The sequence below is a fragment of the Canis aureus genome, chromosome 9 (genome assembly GCF_053574225.1).
Source record: "Canis aureus isolate CA01 chromosome 9, VMU_Caureus_v.1.0, whole genome shotgun sequence".
NCBI classification, from domain to species: Eukaryota; Metazoa; Chordata; class Mammalia; order Carnivora; family Canidae; genus Canis; species Canis aureus.
The window spans coordinates 47,088,911-47,109,711 of NC_135619.1; the positions used below are offsets into that span (position 1 = coordinate 47,088,911).

Consider the following 20,801-nt stretch of genomic DNA (forward strand, 5'->3'; position numbering starts at 1 on the left):
CCTGAACACGTCTCAGTGGAAGACTGCTACTGGGATGGCCTGGCAGCTGCTGGACAGCGCAGGATGTATTTTGCTGCCAGCCCTGGGCTGCTAGCAGTGGCTCCGGAGGGCTCAGTTTCTGGCTCCTCCTCGCTACCACCCCCCCCCACACCCCACCCCGTGTCTCTCTTCCCAGCTACGTGATGCCCAGTTGCGAGAGCGATGCCAGGGCCAAGAGCGTGGAGGTGGATGATCCCTTCAAGGACAGGGAGCTGCCAGGTGGGAGACAAGGCTGCCCCTTGCTGGTGCTCTCACCTCTTTCTGCTCTTCTACCTCCTATCTCCTATTGTGCAGAAGCAGCTCCCTCTTCTGCTCTGGCTCTGCTTCCCCTTCTGTAGGATGGAGGAAGGTGGTGGGGTGGGGAGGTGGGTGGTGCTAGTGGGGCATCACAGGAGCCCTGGGATCTGCATCTAGCCTGGGATTTGTCCCTATACTCCTGTGCCCTTGAGCACATTGTTTCTTCTCCTCACTCATAGCTTTTATCTTTGAAATGTAGTCATTAGGTTAAAATCCTGTCCTCGCAATCCTGCAATTCTTTATCTATCCTGGGGTGATTGGGACAGTGTTCTGGGGGCTGTGGACTCTTTTCCCCCCAGGCTGAGAGGATGGCTTCAGGGAGGGGTTGTCCCGAGGAATATGGGCAGCATCCATGGCCAACCCTGCACAGTGTTTTTGCAATCATCCCAGTGGCACAGGACTCTCACTGGGATGTGATGCCAGACACGCAGGCAGGGGCCCCAGACCCTACAACCAGCTGCTGTGATGGGTTTCTCTTATTTATAGCGTTCTCTGCCAGTGAGTTATAATAAGGTTACTAAATATTGGTGGCTTGGAACACTGTAGTCTTTAGCAAGCACAACCTTGGATCAGAGCTGAGGGGAGCTGGGCCACTTTCCCACTCCCCATCAGGACTCCACGGTAAGAGCTGAAAACAGAGGCTCCTGAAAGTCCAGGGGCTTCCCGGTGAGGGTTGTAAAAACCACCCTGTAATAAGATTGGTGTCGTCAAAGCCGGGGTCCCTCCTTCTGGCCATCCCCTCATCAACTATGAACAGAGATCCTAGCTATGTGCCAGGCACTGGGTACGACCAAGTGATCAGAATTACATGGGACTTTCACAGCAGAGGATATACGAATAAATGAATACAAGCCTGTATAAATAGCTGTAACAGGTGCTCAGAGGGGACAGAGCAAGGACTTGGAGTTTTGCCGGAACAGTGCAAAGGAGCAAGCGAGAAACAAAGGGATGCTTTATCATAATCTAAGCTGGATGAGAAGAGAAGTGAAAATAGGAGATGGTTCTGGGACAGATACACTGGTAGGGCTACTTGAGTCAACTTTGACCCCTCGGGGTTGACTCTGTCCCTTGTGCCCCCTCTGTACCTGCTGCTTCCTGGGAGAGTAGTGTTGCTCACACTTTAACATGACCGCCCAGTCAGACTCTCCCAGAACTAGCTTGAGTTCCCCGTAGGCTCTGATCTTGGGAGGATAAGGACCCTGTATACCAAAACTCTAACCTTTGACACAATGCCTCAGTTGCTACTCAGCAAAAATTTATGGAATGGAAGAAAAGTGAAAGTATTATTTTCTGTTTGTTCTGATGGTCCCTTGTGGGCCTTGGGTAGAGAGGAACTGCAGAGGTTTATGAGACCCATCTGAGCAGTAAACAGTTCCCAGAATGGACTTGGCTGGACAAGAGGGATTTGGAGAGGTTTGGGAAATGGTGGCAGTTGAGGAAGCTGTTTACTTGATTACTTACCTGGCAGCTGCCTTCAAATCTCACTTTATCCTTCAGGCTGTCCAGAAGGGAAGAAGATGGAATTTATCACCAGCCTACTGGATGCCCTCACCACGGACATGGTGCAGGCCATTAACTCAGCAGCGCCTACTGGAGGTGGGAGGTGAGAATGTGAGCAGGACTCAGGGCGGAGGGGGGAGGTGTGACTGCAGAAGCTTCTGGAGGCTGGGAGAGAGGGAAGTTAGGCGGAGCAAGGGCTGGGCCTACCTTCTGCCAGAAATCTTCCCACTTTCTCCCCTCCCTGTTCTTTGGAAATTGCTTGTCTCTACCTTTTAGTTACCCAGTGACAGGCAGGTTCAGGGTGTCTGGAGACTTCTAGTACCTTAGTCTCAGGAGTAGATGCACTGGGGTGAGAGTCTTCAGTAGCAGGATGGAGAAGGGGCATGTAATGGGGGCAGCGAGGGAGTACAGAGCACTTGGTGATTTTCTTCTCTTCTGAGAAGGCAGGAATCCTGTGTCTTTTTGGCTTCCTGAAAATCCCAAGGGCTCTGGGCAATGGGCTTGGACATTGCCATATTCAAATCCAACTTAGGTTAGGAGCTGACATGCAGGCTGAGGCAGTCCTGACATGAGGCTGAGATACACATACTCCATGACCAGTATCCTGGCACTCACCAAGCAGGCCTGTTAGGTCAATGGCTGGAACATGCATGCATCTATCCATCCGTCCAACTATCTATCCATCCATCCATCCATCCACCCACCCATTCAGCACCTGGTGAACATATGCAGCACACCAAGCACTGGTCTAAGGACTGGGAATCCTGGGATGTGAGGCCTGTTCGTGTCTTCAGAGCCTGCAGCTTAGTGGGGATACTAGGCTATGGAAAGATACTTGCAAATTGCGTGCTAAGTGCTAGAACAGGTGGAAGAATAGAGAAGGGTTTGTTAACTCAGTCTGAAGGAATCAGAAAGGCTTCCTGGAGGAGGTGATAGCAAGGCTGAATTTTTGAAGGACAGGTAAGACCTAAACAGTAAAAGAAGGAGAGCCGCCCTAGGAAAATGGAAAGAATACTGTGGCTCTAAGAAAGTGCACATCTGTAGTCCAGGATGGCTGTGCTGGAGTGGATGGGGTGAGGAGGAGGAAAGGAGAGTGGCAACAGATGAGACAGAAGGGACAGCCAGCAACCAGGAAGCCAGAGGGGAGGCACAGCAGGGGTGTGTGTGTGTGTGTGTGTGTGTGTGTGTGTGTGTGTGTAGGGGTTTCAGGTTCCTATAGCAGTGGAGGAAGTACACATGTTTGGCAGGGATGGGCAGCCTGCCTCTGAGCTCTGAGGCTCACCAGAGAAGGGGGCCTCATCCCTCCACATCTGCTCAGAGGCAGAGCTGTCATCAGCAAGGCAAGGAGTGCCACCACGATGAAAGGCCCAGGCCTGGCTGCCGGGCTGGTAATCAGCAGAACCACAGGGTATCTATCTGGTGTAGGGAACCAGGGCTCCAAGCTCAGCTGTCAGTGGTACTGCATCCCAAGGCAAATGAGGGTGTCTGTCCGGAAAACCTAATTTTAGGTCACATCGAAGTGAGTGCAGAGCTTGCCTCCTGGGTGGCACTCAGAAGCTGCTGGTCCAGTGCACTTACTCTCAGCAGCCCTCTGGTCCTAAGAGCTGTCAGGCTGGTTTCTGGTTTTGCATACACCCTGTGGATGGAATCAGGCCTCCCCACGAGGAGCACAGAAATAAGTCTGAGAAGATGGAGACAGAGTCTGACAGGCTGGCAGATGGGAACTGATCGGAGGCAGCTGATGGTGCTCTGATGGTGCTCAGTGATGGGGTGTCTTGAGTTGAGAGAACATATCCATGTCTCCCAGGAAAAGGGAGCTTATTCAGTATTCTATGCCTTTGTTATTTATGCCTAGAATATGAAAAAAATACCTGTTGTTTCATGCAAAAAATGGGAATGAGATATTTGTGTTTATTAGATGGGAATGGAAAAAGTACCCAGAAGGAAGCATGGGCTAAAAAATTCCAGGTTTGGGGGCTTCTGGTGGCTCAGTGTGATATGCATCTGCATTCAGCTCAGGTCATGATCTCAGGGTCCTGGGATCAAGTCCTGCACTGGGCTCCCTGCTCAGTGGCAAGTCTGCTTCTTCTTCTGCCTGCTACTCCCCTGCTTGTGTTCTCTCTCTCTCTCTCTCTCTCAAATAAATAAATAAATAAATAAATAAATAAATAAATAAATTCTTTTTAAAAATGCCAAGTCTGGGTGTTTCCCACCCACAGCCCCCCAGTGCTGCTGGCTCTGACCAGCCGCTGAGAGAGCCTGCCTGGTGCTCTTGCAGCACTCCTGAAGAAACGAGATTTCAAGTTGGTCCCACTTGCTGCCTTGGGAGACGGGCCCTTGAGCATGGTCTGGCTTGAGCCCCAGGTGGACTGAAGGCACCAGGAAAGTACCAACCCCCGCTGGGTCCTGGGCCAGTGGGTGAGGGCTCCACAGGGGCTGAGGACACAGGCAGGTCCCTCTCACCCCATCACCAGCTGGAAGACATCAGGACTGATGCCTTGCCCTCAGATCGCAGGCTGAAGTGATCTTTACAGAAAATAAAAACTAAGAAGTTTATAATGTTTTTAATACCAATGTGTCCTCAGGGAAGAGGTTTTTGTTGTTGTTGTTGTTGTTGTTGTTTTTCTTTTTGAAAACCCTCTTTTTTAGGTGTACTACAGAGTTGGGAGAAATTAAAAAAAAATTCTTTCCTAAACATGTTTTTCATTTTAAGCTCCTATTATGCCAAACTGTGTTTGGTTTTGATGGGAATGAAGTTTGAACCACACTGGTAATTGTGTTACCTAGAGGCTACACTCGTAATCAAAGGACAGGCAAGATGAACCAAGAAATAGTTTAGAAATCCAGCAAGAGGGTTGGAGGCCGGGGAGGTTGAGGAGCCTGGAAGAAAGAGAGAGAAGCACTTGTACGGGGAGGCTGCTTGCTGTCAGGCTTTCCAGCTTTCCTGGGTCTAAAGCCCTCCAGAGTCTCTCATTCTATTTAGGGTAGGCTCTAGCTCCAATCTGAACTGACCCTGCAGGAGGGTCTCACTGGCCATGACCTCCCTCCCATCATTGTGCTCCTGCTGCTGGTCCTTCTCAGTTCCTCAAACAGGCCTTGAACCTGAACCCTTGGGGTTCCTGCCTGCCCTTGCCTGGAATAGGAGGCCCCATCCTCCAGTGATGGTCCCCGATTATCTGTTGAAATGTCACCTTCGTAGCAACCAACCAATCCAAAGGGGCTGGCAGTCACACTCCATCACCACACCTCTTTTGAATTTCTCAGCCAAGCACTAGCTTATATTTTGCTGGCTTGTTTATTGTCTGTCTCACCCCTACTTAATGAAAATTTAAGTTCTATAGAGAAGGAACATTGTCTGCCTTCTTCCCAGCTGTATTCCTAGAACTCAGAATAGTCCCTGGCACATAGTAGATGACCAATCAATATTTGTTGAATGAATAAACAGCTAGAAGGATGAGTGGCTAGATGGATGGATCCCTACTTGATACAGAGAGGCATGCCTTGAGAAGGCTTCCTGGAGTTCACTGACTGCTGCAAGACAAACTGTGAGGCCAAATCTAGCCATCAAATTCACCATGGTGCTTCTTTGTCATCAGGGCCCAACAGCACTCTGGATGGGCCCAAGAGACTTGGGGCACCGTATGGGTGGGCCCTGGCCAGGCACTCTTCTATGAGGAAAGAGCAAAGGCACAGGGCCGCTGAAGGTTGGACAGCACATCTAGAATAGGGCTGTTGAAGAGGATCTGGGAATCAAGGCTTCTTGGGTTTTGGCCTTGGTCCTGAATTCATGCAGAATTGAGACTCTAGGCACAGAAGGCTAAAGTCAAGGAAGATACCTCGGATCCCTCTTACATCCTCTCAGGGTCTGGTAGTTGAGGCTGACCATTATTGGGGCCAGTGGGAAGAAGGGACAAGGAAGGCGTGTCTTCTCCTCACCTACCATCTGTCGGGCCTGGAGATTTTGGCTTTGCACAAACTCTTATATCTCCATTCTCCCCAGGCATAAGCTCTGTGTTGGGTTTTGGATTCAACCGGGGACAACGGCATAGTCAGTCCCTGGCCTGGAGGAGCTTTGGTCTGGTTGAGAGAAGAGGTATATAATCCCATGATCACACTATGAAGTCTGTGTCTTAATAGAGGCCAAGAAAGTGCCACAGGGACTCAGTAGCGGGTGGGCATGAGAGGGAAGACTTTATATAGGAGATAACATTTGAGCCACATCTTCATGTGTGACCAACCGAGATGGACTGGGGCAGAGGGGCCCCAGGTAGGACCTGTGCAAAGAGTCATAAGAAGTATGACTTAAAAAAAAAAAAAAAGAAGAAGAAGAAGAAGAAGTATGACTTAAATCTGGGAGGCAGGAAAAAGGTAAGGCTATAGATTTGGGCAGAGACCAGATCACACCAGGCCTTGCAATTCATGCCAAGGGCAGCACGATGCCCATGATTAAGTGAGCATTTCTGAAAAATCATCGTGAAAGCTTGAGGCAAGCTGGATGGGAAGAGAGCAAGATGAGGTGGGAAGGTTATAGCTATCATCAGAGGGATAGGTGAGGGGAGGCCACACTACAGCTATGGGGGAAAGAATGGTTTGAGGGAGCCTTTGTGGTGAAATTAATCAGGTTTGAAGAAGGCTTATTAATTATAGGACATGGCAGGGAGGGGAGATGTCTGCTTCCCTTTCTGGCCTACCAGCGTGATTTACAGGGAGAAAGCGGTACTGGTCAAATCTAAGAATAGGCAAAGTAGAATGGGGTGTCCATGGAAACATCTTTGGTTAGTGCATGGGAGGGGCAGCCTGCAAGTATCACCGAAGGATGGCCGTTCTCAGTGAAGGTTTGGGGGATGATTGACTTATCCTCATGGTTCTGCCCACCAGGGCTCCAGGAGGAGAGCTTCCCCTTACATCAGCCCTCCCATGGCACCCATTAGCATTTATCAGATCCAAAGGAAGAGTTCTGAGATCCCAGCTGGCAGAGTCTTCTTGAGTGAGGAAACCCTCTCCTTTTTCCGTCTCACCCTAGAGAAAGTCAACTTTGAGGGGACATGGGATGGACTGTGTGAGCCTTCTGGCCCCTCCTGTGGTCCCCCAAGGAGAGACCATTTGTACTGTGGCTCCCTCCTTCCTGCCCAGCTCAGTTACTTGTTGATGGCCTTGTAAGGAAGAGGCTGGAATGTGGCTGACTTAGCATTTCCCAGCTCCACCCTCCCGCACAGCTGGCAGGGCCTGGACCCCACTCCAGATGGGGCTCAGTTGGTCTGCTTGGCTTGGCTAGTGCTTCCAGGCCATCCCACCTCACCTTCTTTAAAACTGCTTGGGACAGCAGAACAAGGCCCAAGATCTTGGCCAAAGCAAGTTTTCTTGTGGCGAATGGGGCTGGCTCTTCAGCTGTGCATTGCAGCCAAGGCCTGGCAGGATTAGGCTGCAGAAGCAAAACTGAAAGTGTTGCAGAAGATGGGCAGCACCTGTCACCTCTCAATTTGGGAAACAACTCAGTGGGGCCAGTCCCGGGAGGAACTTAACTTGAGTGGGCTTCCTCCTCCCTGGAGGCAGGAGTCAACAAGACAGCCACCAAAACAGCCCAGAGACAGAGCTGACATCAGTCTTTGGATTTGTTTTTCCAAAATCTGGAATTTGGTATCCTTTTTTTTTTTTTTTAAGGTTTTATTTATTTATTCAGAGAGAGAGAGAGACAGAGACAGAGACACAGGCAGAGGGAGAAGCCGGCTCCATGCAGGGAGCCTGACGTGGGACTCGATCCCCGGTCTCCGGGATCACACCCTGGACTGAAGGCGGCGCTAAACCGCTGAGCCCCCCGGGCTGCCCTTAGTATCCTTTGAATGTAACTTTCCACATACCACACATCCAAGGAGGCTTGGATAACTCTACACACTCAATGAATCCTTCTAGCAGAGGTGGAACCTCGCCTATAGGGAAGCCCCGGGCATGCACCAGTGATGTGAACTGATTTATGGAACTCTGATGTAGGGTCCCCAGCCCTTGCCTGATGAGCAGATTTGGATTCCAGCAGTCATGATCTCCAGCAGGGATGGTGTGTACATATATGAGAGAAAGGTTGGAGGTTTGATGCTAGTGTAAGTAAGCCTAGAGCTAGGAGTGCAAGTTGCCAGTGTTTTTAGAAAATACTTCTAGAAGGCTGCAAGAGCTGGAGGGATCAGTGGGGTATGGCTTTGAGGTCAGGGGTAAGTTTGAGGGAGTCTAACTGTGATGGAAGGGGCTCCAATATGATTGCTTGAGAGGATTCGGAAACTCTGGGGGAGGCCCTTTTGCCCCAGCCATCCAGCACTCCCCTGGGAAAAATCTCACCTTCTCCTTAGCTAACTGAGACCTCTTTAGGCTCTTCTTTTGCACCTACTGGTTTGACTAAACCTGGACTTCTGATCTATCTCGTCTTGACTTGATCTTGTATGAAGTATGGTAGGGACTTAAGGCTGTTGTAAACTCAGAAACTTGGTTTCAGAGTATAGACTAAATACCCTCAGTAGTTTTCTATTATGTTTTCCTGGAAGTATGGAAGACCCTCTAGCTACTACCCTTTGTCTTGCCCCATCTCCTTCCAGAAGGCTTATGGTTGACCATTCTCTGGGGCCATGGCTAGAGTCTCCTCCCTCTAGATCAAGGATTCTTTACCGGAGTCCATGAGCCTGGATGAAGTTTAGGGAGTCCATTAAACCCCCAAATTCAGCAGAGTGCTATGTACGTATGCATTGTTCCAGAGAAGACTATAGCTTCATTTAGGTTCTCAGAAGAGTCCGTGATCCCTCAAAGCTAAGAAATTCTTGCTTTAAATGCACTTGGAGCTTGGCCAGGGCAAAGTGTTAGGTTTCAAAGTCGGACCCTGGCACTGCCAGGATCACATGTGGAGCTGGGCTCTGTTATCAAGAGTGGGCGTGGGATGTAGGTTTCTGGAAATTAGAGGAGTTCAGAAGCAGGGAGCCCTATACTAGCTGTGGAAGAAGGAAGAAGAGGCAAGACGCTTGGGGTCCACAGGTCAGGTTGACAGTGTGGCAGGGTTGAGGGAACCAGAGTCACAGCTTGGAGGGGCCTCGGAGGGCTTTTCCCTGGGAAGTGAGTATCCTCGGAGTGAGGAGGACAGGACCCATCAGACAAGGGAGATAGGGCAGGAGGGAGTCAGGAGAAAAGGAAGGAAGAAGGAGCAGGAGCCAAATGATGGTCACTCTGTGCAGGAGGAAATCCCCAGAAGTTATAAAGTGGGGAGAAGAGCTGCTTCTTGCATGGACCAGCCCAAAGGAAGGTATGGGAGCTCCCTCAGTGGAGTTGCTGAGAACCGGACAGGACAGGCAGGAGCCCCAGCAACACGTGTCAGAGGCAGTGGGCCTCTCTTGGCAGGGCGGCTGGGCGGGATGACCTCATCCCTTCCCGGCTCAGCGACTGAGGCTTTATTATTCCAGCCTCTAGGTAGACATGACGCTATGCTGAGCCTAAAGGTTAAAGAAAGAGCTGCCTTTGCCGCCATGGGGCTCTCATGGCCCCTGGCGGGAGTCGCCCAGAGAGAGAGTTCTCAGTGGGAATGGCTGGAGCACCTCCCTTGGGGCTCTTGGCTCTCCTCCGCAGCTCTAGGCCTCCCTCTCATTTAGGGGAACACAGGCAGGCAGGGTGCTCTGAGAGGGAGCCGGCCACCTTCCCTCCTGCATCATGAACATCTTGATAGAGAATTTTTCTGCTGCTCATCTGGTATACCCTGCAGGCTTGAGAGCAAATGTTGTGGGTAAAACAGAAGGAGCACCAAAATACCATGTGCTGGCAGAAACAAATATCTGAGTTCCACAACTCCACGTCTGTTTCAAAGACCTTCTGAGCATGCTTTCCATGATAGACTAGGCAGGTTCCCAGAGAGCCAGGGGCAGATGGTCCCTCACACCTTCCCCAGGTACTCCCAGCATTAAACCTGTCAGGATGAAGTCCAGCTGGCAGATCCAGTAATTGTGCTGTCTTGGAATCAGCCCAGGATGCCCAGGGAGGCCTGCCTGGGACTGCAGTGCACTTAATTAGGAATGGGCTTCTAGCAGGGATGCCTGGCTTCTTTGTGGTAATGAAACTTCTTTTCCCCTAAACGTTGAGGTCACTTGGGGGTGGGAAAGGGAAAGAGTTTGCTGGCTCCTTCACAAGGGTGGGGTCAGAGATGGTCCCCTCCTTTCTGGAAAACTCAGCAAACCCCCAGGGAAGAACCCCAAGGTATTGGCAAGAGCCTTGGATATTTTTCTTGCCAGATAGTTTTAGAATGTGCTGGCAGCCCAGAAGCCCTGGGCCAGGATCCCTGTGTGACAGTGAGACCCTCTGCCTCCACTTCTGATCCATGGTGATACTATAGTTTGACTCAGTGTCCTGCAGACTAAGTATTTGAAGACACTGGCCTCCCAACCTTAGCCTTATTCCCCCAGCGAAGGGAAGGTTGCCCAGGATCTTGAACACAAGGGCCTGGACCATATTTACTCCGTGCCGAGCCCTGGGAGCAGGAGCCACAGTCACCCTTTCTGGAACAGACCTGTCATTGGCTCTAGAAGTTTTAAATATTATCTAGCAGCCTGAATGTTTTTTGCGAGGGGGAGATAGAGGATAAGTAAATAAAATGGATGGGTAGGGCATGTGCACAGTTACACATAAAAGCCTTGGTTTTGCCACTTTATATACCATGTATAAATGGACTGTGGGAACCTCACAGTGAATTGTCCCTGCCTAATAAGTTGGCTCTGTCTCACCAAGATGTCGAGCAGTTTGAGGCTGGGGCAACACCTCCCAGAATCTGGCCCGGTGTTGGCTGTGGCGCATGCTCAGAGCACCTCTTCCCATAGTCATGTTCATTGAGTGTACAAGTTAATGTGTGAACAGCAACTTATCTGGCAGTGAACACTAGGCCAGGAGGACAACTTGGACCGCAGCCGTGGTTAACTCTGGTAAATTAAATCTAGCCAATATATATTGAGCACCCATCTTGTACCAGAACATTCCTGGCTATGGTAGAGGGTGGGACAGGCTCACATAATAAGGGTGACCTACTTGGGGACCCTTAAGAAATAGACTCTCCAGTCTGGAGAACCAAGCTGGAGAGGATGGCTCAATTCTGCTACAGGCTGAGCAGGGCTGGGAGGCACTGGGCTCAGAAGAGCCATTTCTTCCCGGTTGCTGGCAGTGCAGTAGGAGGACCCCGGCATCTCTGGGAGAGACTGGCCGTGGGGCTAAGAGTCCCTACAGGCTCCTGAGTGGTGATCACCGGGGTGGGGGTGTCTGCCTGTGGCCCAGGTTTTCCGAACCAGACCCCAGCCACACCCTGGAGGAGCGAGTGGTGCGCTGGTACTTCAGCCAGCTGGACAGCAACAGTAGCAACGACATTAACAAGCGGGAGATGAAGCCCTTCAAGCGCTACGTGAAGAAGAAAGCCAAGCCCAAGAAGTGTGCCCGGCGTTTCACTGACTACTGTGACCTGAACAAGGACAAGGTCATCTCACTGCCTGAGCTGAAGGGCTGCCTGGGTGTTAGCAAAGAAGGTGAGTGCTCGCTGGCCTTCAAGAACTTGTGGCCTCCCCTCCCACCCGCACACAAGGACCAAGGGCTCCCCCAGTAGGTGAGAGCCCAGGTGCTCATTTATTCAACTACTTAGGAGAGTGTGTTCTGCCCTGGGCTAGATGCCTGGCACAGTGAAGGAGCTAGCAGATAAGGTCCCCGTCCTTCCAGTCTACCCAGGAGATGGATAGGAAAACATTTTCAGACACTGTGGTAAGTGCTATGATGCTATGAGAGTGTGTGTTAGGATAGGCCAGGCTGCAGTGACGAGTAGACCCACAGATGTAATGGTTCAATGCAGGAGAAATTTGTTCATCTCGCCCATGTAAATAGTTCAGCATGATTCCAGGTCGTGTGTGTGTGTGTGTGTGTGTGTGTGTGTGTATGTGTGTGTAGGGGGACGAATAGGAGGGACATTGCTCTGTGCAGTCACTCTGAGATCTTGGCCGAGAATGATTCCACCATCGTTATTATGTGGCTTCAAGGTCACCCTGGGGGTCATTTCCATTCCTAGTTGGCCAGCTGGAGTCAAGCACGGAGCAGTGCACGTGGGGGAGTTTAATGGGCCAGTCCCGAAGTGACACATCACCTCTCCTATCTCACTGGCTGGAACTGCCACTAGTTCCACCACACCCCCACCATAAGGAAGGCTGGGAGCCTGGAAAGAGGAAAACATGGATTCTGGCAAAAATCTAATTATCTCTGTCGTGATAGAACAAGTACGGAGTATTGTAAGAACATATGTAGGGGCACCTAAATTAGCTCAGGGGCACACAGCCTTGGAAAACTTTGTGAAGGAAGTGATATCTAAACCAACCTAAGGCCCAAGGCCCAATCTAGTCCATGGCCTATTTTTGTATGACTTGTGAGCTAAGTATGGTTTTTATATTTTTAAAAGGGATGTAATTTTCAAAAAAGAAGAGCAAATGAGAGATGATACATGGCCCACAAGGCCTAAAATATCTACTACCTAGTCCTTTACAGATAAGTTTGCCAACCCCTAGTCTAAGCCAATACCTGAGGAATGGGTAGGAGTTGGTTGGCCCAAGGGTTTAGTGGAGGGAGGAGTGTTGTAAGCGGTGGCGACTGAAGAGTGAAGGTGTTGAGGTGAGGGGACAGTTGTTGAGGAACTGAGAGGCCTTAGTGTGACTGGAATCCATATTTGATGGTGGCAGGTGCTGGGGGGAGGAGGCAGACAGGAGACAAGGGGACAGTCTCAACTTCGTAAGGGCAGCGGAGGGCCGTCCCAGGGGTTCAGGCAGAGAAATGATGGGATTGGTTTTGCTTTAAAGAAATCATTCAGGCTGCAGGATGGGAAATGGGGTCACAGACATGCCAGGCAGGGTTCCCTCAGGAGGCTGTGGCCTGAGATGACAGAGGCTCGAGTTAGGAGAGCACAGTGGGGGTGAGGAGAAGTGGGTGGATTTGAGATAGGGAGACCTGCCGTTCTGGCAACCAAGTGGCTATAGGGATGGAGGTTGGTCTGGGCAACTGGAGGGTAAGTCTCTTTGCTGAGTTGGGCAACATGGAAGAAAGGCATAGGGGGATGGGGAACACCATGGTTTGGACACGTCAAGTTGGATGCACCTGAAGGATGGGTGGTTCTTTCATGCAGGAGATACCCATTTATATGAAGTGGAAGCTATGAGAAGGCTGACATTGCCCAGGGAGAAAACCTAAGGGCTTTTCCTGGTGCTAATCCTCAGCTGACACCGTGAGCCCAAAGGGTAGACAGGAAGTGGATGAATTACCACTAGGTACCCTGTCTTGGGATCCACCCCCTCCATAGCTGGTTTCGGCTTTGGCTCTGGGGCCTGTGACCCTGGGTGAGTGAGCTCATCGCTCTGGGCACTCCTGTCTGATTGAGGATGCCTCTCCATGTTCCCACAGTACTCTGAGTCCCCAGGATGCAGCGCAATGTCATGACTCAAACCCCGTCTCTGCCACAGACTAGCTCCTTTACTATATACAAACTACCCAGCCATTCTGGCTCTCAGTGTCTTCATCTGTACAAGGGGAATAACCATGGTATCTACCTCATAGGACTGTCGTGCTGATTCAGTGGGACAGGGAGTGAAAACATTTAGCCAGTGCCCGACACAGTGAAGGAACCTGATAGAAGTTCAGCATCACTGTTAAGATTATTGCCTTGACCAGCAGCACATACCATGTGTAGTGCAGTCTTCCAGCGCCACCCCCTGCCCCCCCGCCCCAGGGCCATGCATGGCACCATCACATCCTTGTCAGCCGAGTGAACGCATGGGTGAGGGGCTGCCCCCTGTGTCGACATCACACTTTACACACTTACACTCATTTCTCAGAGCACAGGCAGAGGACCAGTACTGGAAAGAGGGCACCCAGTGCTAGTGTAGACCCTGGGCTCACCCAGGAGCATGTTAAGGATGGAGGAGGGAAGGACTCACAGGGATCTGTAACGGCTCTACCCTCAGTCCCCTAGTCTACAGAGCACACAGATGCCAAGGAGAGGCTGAGTGTGGTGACCTCTTGTCCACAGAGCAGAAAGGGCCTTCCCAGCCTTTCTCCACAGCTTTGCCAGGCACCGGGTGTCTGCTGACCCTGGAAGACCTCGCTGAGGACAAGGGTTAGTTTCTAGTTACCTCCACGGCTTTGCCCAGGGAGGCCTCTAAAGTGCTTCGGGGTATGGCCCAGCACCCTCACCTCTCTCCTGAGACCCAGCAGTGGGACAGGAGAGGCCTAAGAGCTTCTGGGACCCTTGCTGACGTCGGAATGCACTGCCTGGTTGAAAGTATGGCTGGGGTACCTGCGTCAGGTGTGCGTGTCTCCCCACGTGTTTGTGCATAGGCACGTCTGTGCATGTCCCCCTGGGGCATGTCTGTGTATGTAGGCATGTGTCTTGAGTGCATGGTCTGTGCACTTGTATGCATGTGCACGTGTCTCTACATGTGTCTCTCTGTGCATATCTGCGTGTGTGTGTGAGCACATCTGTGTGTGCACGTGCCCTCAGCCCATTTTGCAGTCGAGGTGTCTAGATGAGCCAAGAGAGGAATAGCACTCTGGTCGAGATCAGAGGTCACACGTGAGGTAGCAAGCTGGCACTTGCACCCAGCCTCAGGATGTCCAGGCGAGCATGCTGTCTCCTCCACGAGAAGGACTCTAGAGTGTTTGAAGATGGTCCCTTGGGTGAGCAGGCCAATCTTGCTTGCCAGTCTCGGTGGAAGGCCAAGGGAGACAAGACCAGTGGTGAGTCTGGAGAAGTGGGGGAGCAGACCCAGTGGGGGTGGCGTGAGCAGGAGTAGAGGCTGCCAGGGCAGGTAGCCGAGAGGAAACACACGGGGAGACCCATAGTTTCCAAGCAGGCAGCACCTGCAGGAGAAAGGACGATTAGTGAGAGGCATAGGGGAGGCAGGGCTGGGGGCCTGGGTAAGAACAGAAGCTCTGAAGTCAAACATACCTGGCTTTTAATCCCAGCTCTGCCACTCACTAGCCCTGTAACTTTGGCAAGTCATCTAAGCTCTCTGAGCCTCAGTTTCCTTGTCTGCAAAATGGAGATGAAAGTGTCTGTCTCATAGACCTGGTGTGAAGATTTAACAAGATGGTGCACGTGAGGAGCTTAGCCCAGTAACCTGGCTTGTGGTGAATGCACAAAAGGAATTGGTAGTAGTAGAGGAACACACCCACCGGCTGAAGGCAGATTCTCTGGGTCCCTCTGCTCCCGGGGAGCTGAAGAAAAGCCACTTGGGTAGAAGGCATGTGAGGAATGAGCCCATGCGTTGGTCATCTGGTGTCATGCGGTGCCCCCTGGTGGGCTGAGAGGGGCTTGCATGCCAGATGGGGGGCCCCAGGGGGCTGGGGGAGCACATGCAGTTTAGGGACGAGTGTCCTCGCGTTGGATCTGAGGGACCGCGTTTTCTGGAAATGCTTCGTGAACACAAGTGTTGTTACTAAAACTGCTGACTGGGGAGCTGAGCTGTCTGCACAGCACGGAAGGGTCAGACGTTCCGAGGGCCAGGCCTTCTTAGCTGGTCCTTCCCAGTTTATAAAGCATCTGCATCAGGATGATTGTCACCGTCCCATGAGGCAGGCAGGCTGGAGACTGTTTCCTCCATTTGTGAAAAATCCCAACCCTCCCTTGGCATTGCCCGAGGCTGCTGCCCGCCCTGGGATCAGGCTTTTCCTCCCCCGCATTGGACCCCCTTCAGAGCACAGCCCTGGGAGGACGTAGCCGGGTCTGAGTTCACTTCACACAGAAGAGCTGTGCCGTCTCCAGGTCTCAGTTCCACCATCATAACCCGGGGACAATGTGATCATCTTACAACTATCATGTAACGGTGCCCCGGGGGTGAATGACGGGATTTGGGTGAAGGATCAGCGTGAGCCTCCACAAGCCGGGGCGGATCCTGCCCGGGGTGCATTTCCTCTCCCAGTGCGCGGTGGGCAGCACCGCTTGGGCGCCTGTCTCCGTGTGGGAACCTTTCTGCTCACCGCTGACCGCAGGCGCTGCTGGACGGGCAGGTGATGATGGGATGCGGGGCCAGGTGGGATGGTCCCTGCCCGCCTGCCGGCCCCGGGGCCCATCACTCTCTTTCCGGGCTTGTTTCCTCATCTGTACAATCGGACATACCAATATCTACCCCATGCCTCACCCACCCTGGGTTCTGTCGCTCGTTCTCAGGCCTTAGGAATGTTAGCGTAACTGGGAGACGGGGCAGTTGAGCTGTGGGTTCGCATGACCAGGGGTGGGCGTGGGTTCCCGGAGCACCTCCTACTCTTCAGAGCCCTGTCTCCACTTCATGGATTGAGTCAGTCTTCAAGCAGTCCTGTGAGAGGCAGAGCAGAGGCAGCACCGCAGTGGCCCCAATTCCCATTCTGTAGACTGACCCAGCGGGGGTAAGGTCCACGCACAGAGTCACGTGGCCTCCCGCGATCACACAGAGTGGCCCAGCCCTTCATGTACCCACCTCTCCTCCGCCAGGAGCCCTGGGCCCTGCAGAAGACCTGTCAACACCCTATGTCTCCGGGACCTGTCAACACCCTATGGGGCAGAGCGGGTATTAGCAGGGTGAGACTTGGACCTTAGTTAACTCACTCAATTGCTCCAAGCCTCAGTTTGCAGATTGTTAGATGAAGGGGCTGGACCAGACGGTCGCTAAGATTACCTCCACCCCTAATGTTCTTTGACTTGGAAAGCCAGGACCCAAGAAGGTTATGCAGACGTCCATCAGCACCAACGCCCTTTGTAGCTAATAACTGAGGGGATTTCAGAGAGGCCTCCTACTGAAGGCCTAGCCTATGTTTAAAGGTGCTGGCCAGTGGTGGCTTCACCCAGGCAGAACAGGGCCACCAACAGCCACAGAACAGGGAGTACACACAACCCTTGGCTCTTCCTGAGTCCATTCATTCCAGAGGTTGGAGGAGACAGGCAGCCAGGTACAGAGGAAGCTCCACCAGTTCTCCGGGGCAAGGCCACTTGAGTATCATATGTTCCTGTTTGTTGCAGGTGGTAGTCTTGGCAGCTTCCCCCAGGACAAACAGGCAGGCCCAAACCCATTCAGTAAGTTGCTTTCTTTCCGGGGTCTCCTCCGTGGGCCCCCTAGATGCAGTCCTGGTAGTACAGCAAGAGTGGAGGCATTGGCCAAGTTACTCAGGCTCCCATTTTCCATGTTTGTTTGCTGAGGACACAAGAGAAAGATCAGTTCGTGCTACAAGGGTCCTGCCATCTCCACGTATAAAGTCACCCCTGGCCCTCCCAGGCTGAAAGGCTAGCATCTGGGGGTACATGGTTTATACAGACTGCACACCCCCAGCTGTGCTTCCTCGCCAAAGCCTTAGTCTCTGGAATGCCAAACTTGTTTCAGGGGCCATTGTGGTATGCCCCGTGGCCAAGGATGGGCCAGTAAAACTCGGGCTTATCTGCACGTTGAGGGTCCTTGCATCCCACCCAGCCCATATCTAACAGGCTGACCTTCTGATGAAACTGGTGTGTATAGTTGGGTTTCTCACGAACCCACCTCTAACTTCTTGCTTCTGCTTCCCCTTCAGTAGGACGCCTCGTCTAAGGAGTGGAAAACCACAGGGCAGGTGGAGAGACCAGGGAGGCAGGACGGACTGCCCGATGCCCAACCTTCACCAGCTCCCCAGGCCCGGCCACATCCCATGTAACATGAGTGGTGCCCACCGTGTTTGCACTTTTGATAACTCTCATTTGCGTGTTTTCTTTCTGGTTGCAGTTTTAAACACCAGTATCTAATACCACAGTGGGAAAAGGAAAGGGAAAAAGACTGTTTATTCTCTCTCTTATTGTAAGTTTTTGGATCTGCTACTGACAACTTTGAGGGGTTTTTGGGGGGCGGGTTTGGGGGGAGGGTGTTTGTTTCGGGGACTGAGAAGAAAGAGATTTATATACTGTACATAAATATATATGTAAATTGTATAGTTCTTTTGTACAGGCGTTGGCATTGCTGTTTGTTTATTCCCCTCCCTCTCCCTGCTCTTGTGGCGGGGGCTCTGGACACATAGCCCAGCTTTCTAGAACCCAGACTGTGCCCATAGCCCACCTGGATTCCATTTGGAGACTGACCCTGTGTGTGTGCGTAAAGACTGGAGCCCACAGATTATATTGTCGACTCCATCGGTTCTTTTCTGGTGAGAGGGGGGTACTGCCCCTTGCTTTAGCTGTCAGAGCTGGCAAGTCACTGGGCAGTTGGCCTTCTCGAAGGAGGTTGGGTTGGGGGACAGATGGGAGCTGCCCCCAGAGGGAGGGCAGTAGCCAGCACCGGCACCAATTCTCCCGTGCCCATGTGTTCCTGCTCTCCAGACCCTCTGGCGGCCCACAATCCGTCCATGGGGACGCCAGCATCCTCGTAACCCCACTGGTCCTCGGAGGATTTGCATTACATCGTTTGAAACCTTTTCACCCATGTTTAGCATCTACTCTGTAAAGCACGAGAAGGGAGGCAAAGGAGAGAAAGACATGCAGTGGGGCCTTCTATGTAGATGTTGGACGTTTAAGCAGTGGAGGGACGAGGACAAAGGCCCCTCTGCTGAGAGCAGGGCCAGCTCCCCGCGGACGCACAGGTGAGGCTTCCTGAGGCTGGCCCTCTCTACACCCTCTCTACACCGGGTCAGACGGGGTCTTCTCCACTCTGTACCCCCCTGCCGTCCTGTCCTCGAGGTTATCACAAGCCTGAGGGAGGAGTTGGGCTGGTCATCTCATTGGTAACTCAATGGTTTCATTGGTTTTTAACCTAATATCGAGGTTCCTTCTATTCCCTCAAATACCCCTAAGGGCTTCCAGGCTCAAGGCCAATTCCAGACCAAAACCGATCCTGGGCCTCCTACTTCTGCCACCGGCCCCCTTGCCCCGACCCCGGAAGTGTAGGGCCAATAGCCCAGCTGGGAGGAAATCCAGGCCTAGCCTTCCACAGACATGTTATTGGGATTCCCCTGTAGGCTGCCCCGGCTTCCTCTGCCTGGGTGGTGGCTGTGCCCCTTCAGACAGCCCTCACGCAGAGAGCAACGAGGGACAGTGTCTCTTCCCTTGAGCCGCTGTGGCAGCATTGAAGGAGGGCAGGTAGCCCGGGGCTGGTGCCCCTATGGGATTGCTCTTGGAAATCTGGCCTCATCGGGTGTCCCACCCAGCATTCCCCTAAGTGCGCCCACCTCAGCAGACTGTCCCCCATTTTGGGTCTGGAAGGCATTGGCGCCATAAGCAGTGGCCCACTAGAGGCCTTTTCAGGACACGCTCCGGTGGGGCCTCAGGCCAGAGAAGGTTCTTGCTATTGTGCAACAAGTCCTAGAGGTTGTCTCAGGGGTGACTGGAGGCCCCAGGCCAACATGGTAAGGAGGAAAGGGAGCCCCCCTCCCTTTGTTGGCCGGGACCTGCTGGCACGGCAGCGTGCTAGAGCTAGATGGACCTCCAGGAGGCCTGGGCCCCTTTCCCTGGCCCGGAGGAAGCATGAAAACACAGAGAGGGTGGCTCCCTGTGGAAATTCAGAAGCCCCCTCCTTCCCCAACCCTGGCGTCTTCGCTCTCACACACGTCTAGGGTGTGCTGTGTGGCTTTCCTTTGTGAGGAGGGAAGGAGATCTTTGTAGCTTGTTTTATAAAAAATAAAAATGGGTGAACCTTGGTAGCTGTTGCCTCTTTCTTTGGGTGGCTCCCTCCGATGGAAAGGTTTCTTTTTCTGAAAAGTTTATTTTCCCTGGTCCAGGTACCCGCCACTCGGATTCTAGGAAGTGCGAGTTGTCAGACTAGAAGGGAACCTGGAGGTGGCCACGAGGTGTCACAGCACTTTGCTGTGAGGACATTGACCCCTTTGGCCCTCACCTAACATGTTTGTGCATCTCTGCAGTTCTCCCTCTTGCCTCCCCAGACAGCTGCCCCACCCCACCCCACCCCCCAGAGCATCACTGGAAGGTGGCAATGTTGCAGGCAGGACTGGGGGGGAAGCCCATCCCATGGCTTCAGGCTGGTGGGGGTGGGCACATCCGCCATAGTCCCCATCTCGAGACCCCAGGTAGGAAGCAGCTTAGACAGAGTGCAGACCCCCAAAGGGGTTCATGCTATCCGTGGGGGTCAGGTTGAGGCTCCCGGCCTGGCTCATATTGCTGGGGGGCTTCGGGGGCATTGGCAGCTGATGTGAGGCTCTAGATGTTCCCCGGTGTTCCTAGCATCTCTCCCTTTCCCCCCTGTCCCCAGGCACAAATGACCCTGGAGGTGGCTTCCTCACCACCCTCTGACAATCTCGTCCAGATTTCCTTTGCCACACTCTGCCCCTCTGTCCTTTGCCGGTGAACAGAACACAATTTCTCTGGAAAATTCTCCCCTAACCCTTTCTCTAGCTAAGTGTTTCTGGCAAGTGTGTAGCCCCTGAATGTCTGTCACACAGGTTTAGTGCGGACACCTTGTCTCCAGGCTCCATGCTCACTGTAGCTACAGGCCTTGTGGTATTTATGACCACAGTCCAATGAGACATGTCTCTCTCACCGTTTCACAGGATTCAGACTTGGGAATTCAGTGACTTGCTGGTGGCTCTCCCCACCCCCCACCCCCAGCTTTTCTGTCCTCTCCCGACTGCCTTTCTCCAGGGGCCAGAACAACAGCCTCTTCCCTCCTGGCCGGCTCAGACCCCAGGTGGTTGCATTCAGCTCTGAGTACATTTTTCTCAGAGCAGTTTAGAGTTTCATTAAAAGCCCACTGGTTTGCAGAGGCCTATCCCAGGCTTCAGGGACTGGGAGGAGAGACATAAGGGAGGCACTGGCCCATGTGGGGTGTCATCGGGAGCCATGAGGCAGAGCCGGCCTCCAGTAGAGAGACCCAGCCTGGCATGCGAGAGGCCAGGTGTGAGCTCACACTTGAGTGCAGGGCCAGCCTGCAGCCCCGTTCAGCCTGCCTCTGCCTTGTCCAAGGCCAGGAGGACCGTTCCCGGTAGCAGTCAAGGAA

At 52.6% G+C, this 20,801-nt stretch overlaps 1 protein-coding gene across 5 annotated transcripts in view; it reads left to right on the forward strand.

Annotated features, from left to right (window-relative positions):
• SMOC1 (SPARC related modular calcium binding 1) overlaps positions 1-19,491 on the forward strand; it is a 163,161-nt gene extending 143,670 nt beyond the window's left edge. For 3 of the 5 annotated variants that reach the window (XM_077909787.1, XM_077909785.1, XM_077909786.1), the window contains exons 9-13: positions 176-258; positions 1,834-1,939; positions 11,119-11,363; positions 16,859-16,912; positions 17,401-19,491. In XM_077909787.1, coding sequence (XP_077765913.1) covers positions 176-258; positions 1,834-1,939; positions 11,119-11,363; positions 16,859-16,912; positions 17,401-17,417 — 505 coding nt within the window. In that variant the 3' untranslated portion in view covers positions 17,418-19,491. The remainder of the gene's footprint in view (positions 1-175; positions 259-1,833; positions 1,940-11,118; positions 11,364-16,858; positions 16,913-17,400) is intronic. The other 2 variants (XM_077909788.1, XM_077909789.1) reach the window with 2 other exon arrangements.
• Positions 19,492-20,801: the final 1,310 nt, after the last annotated feature.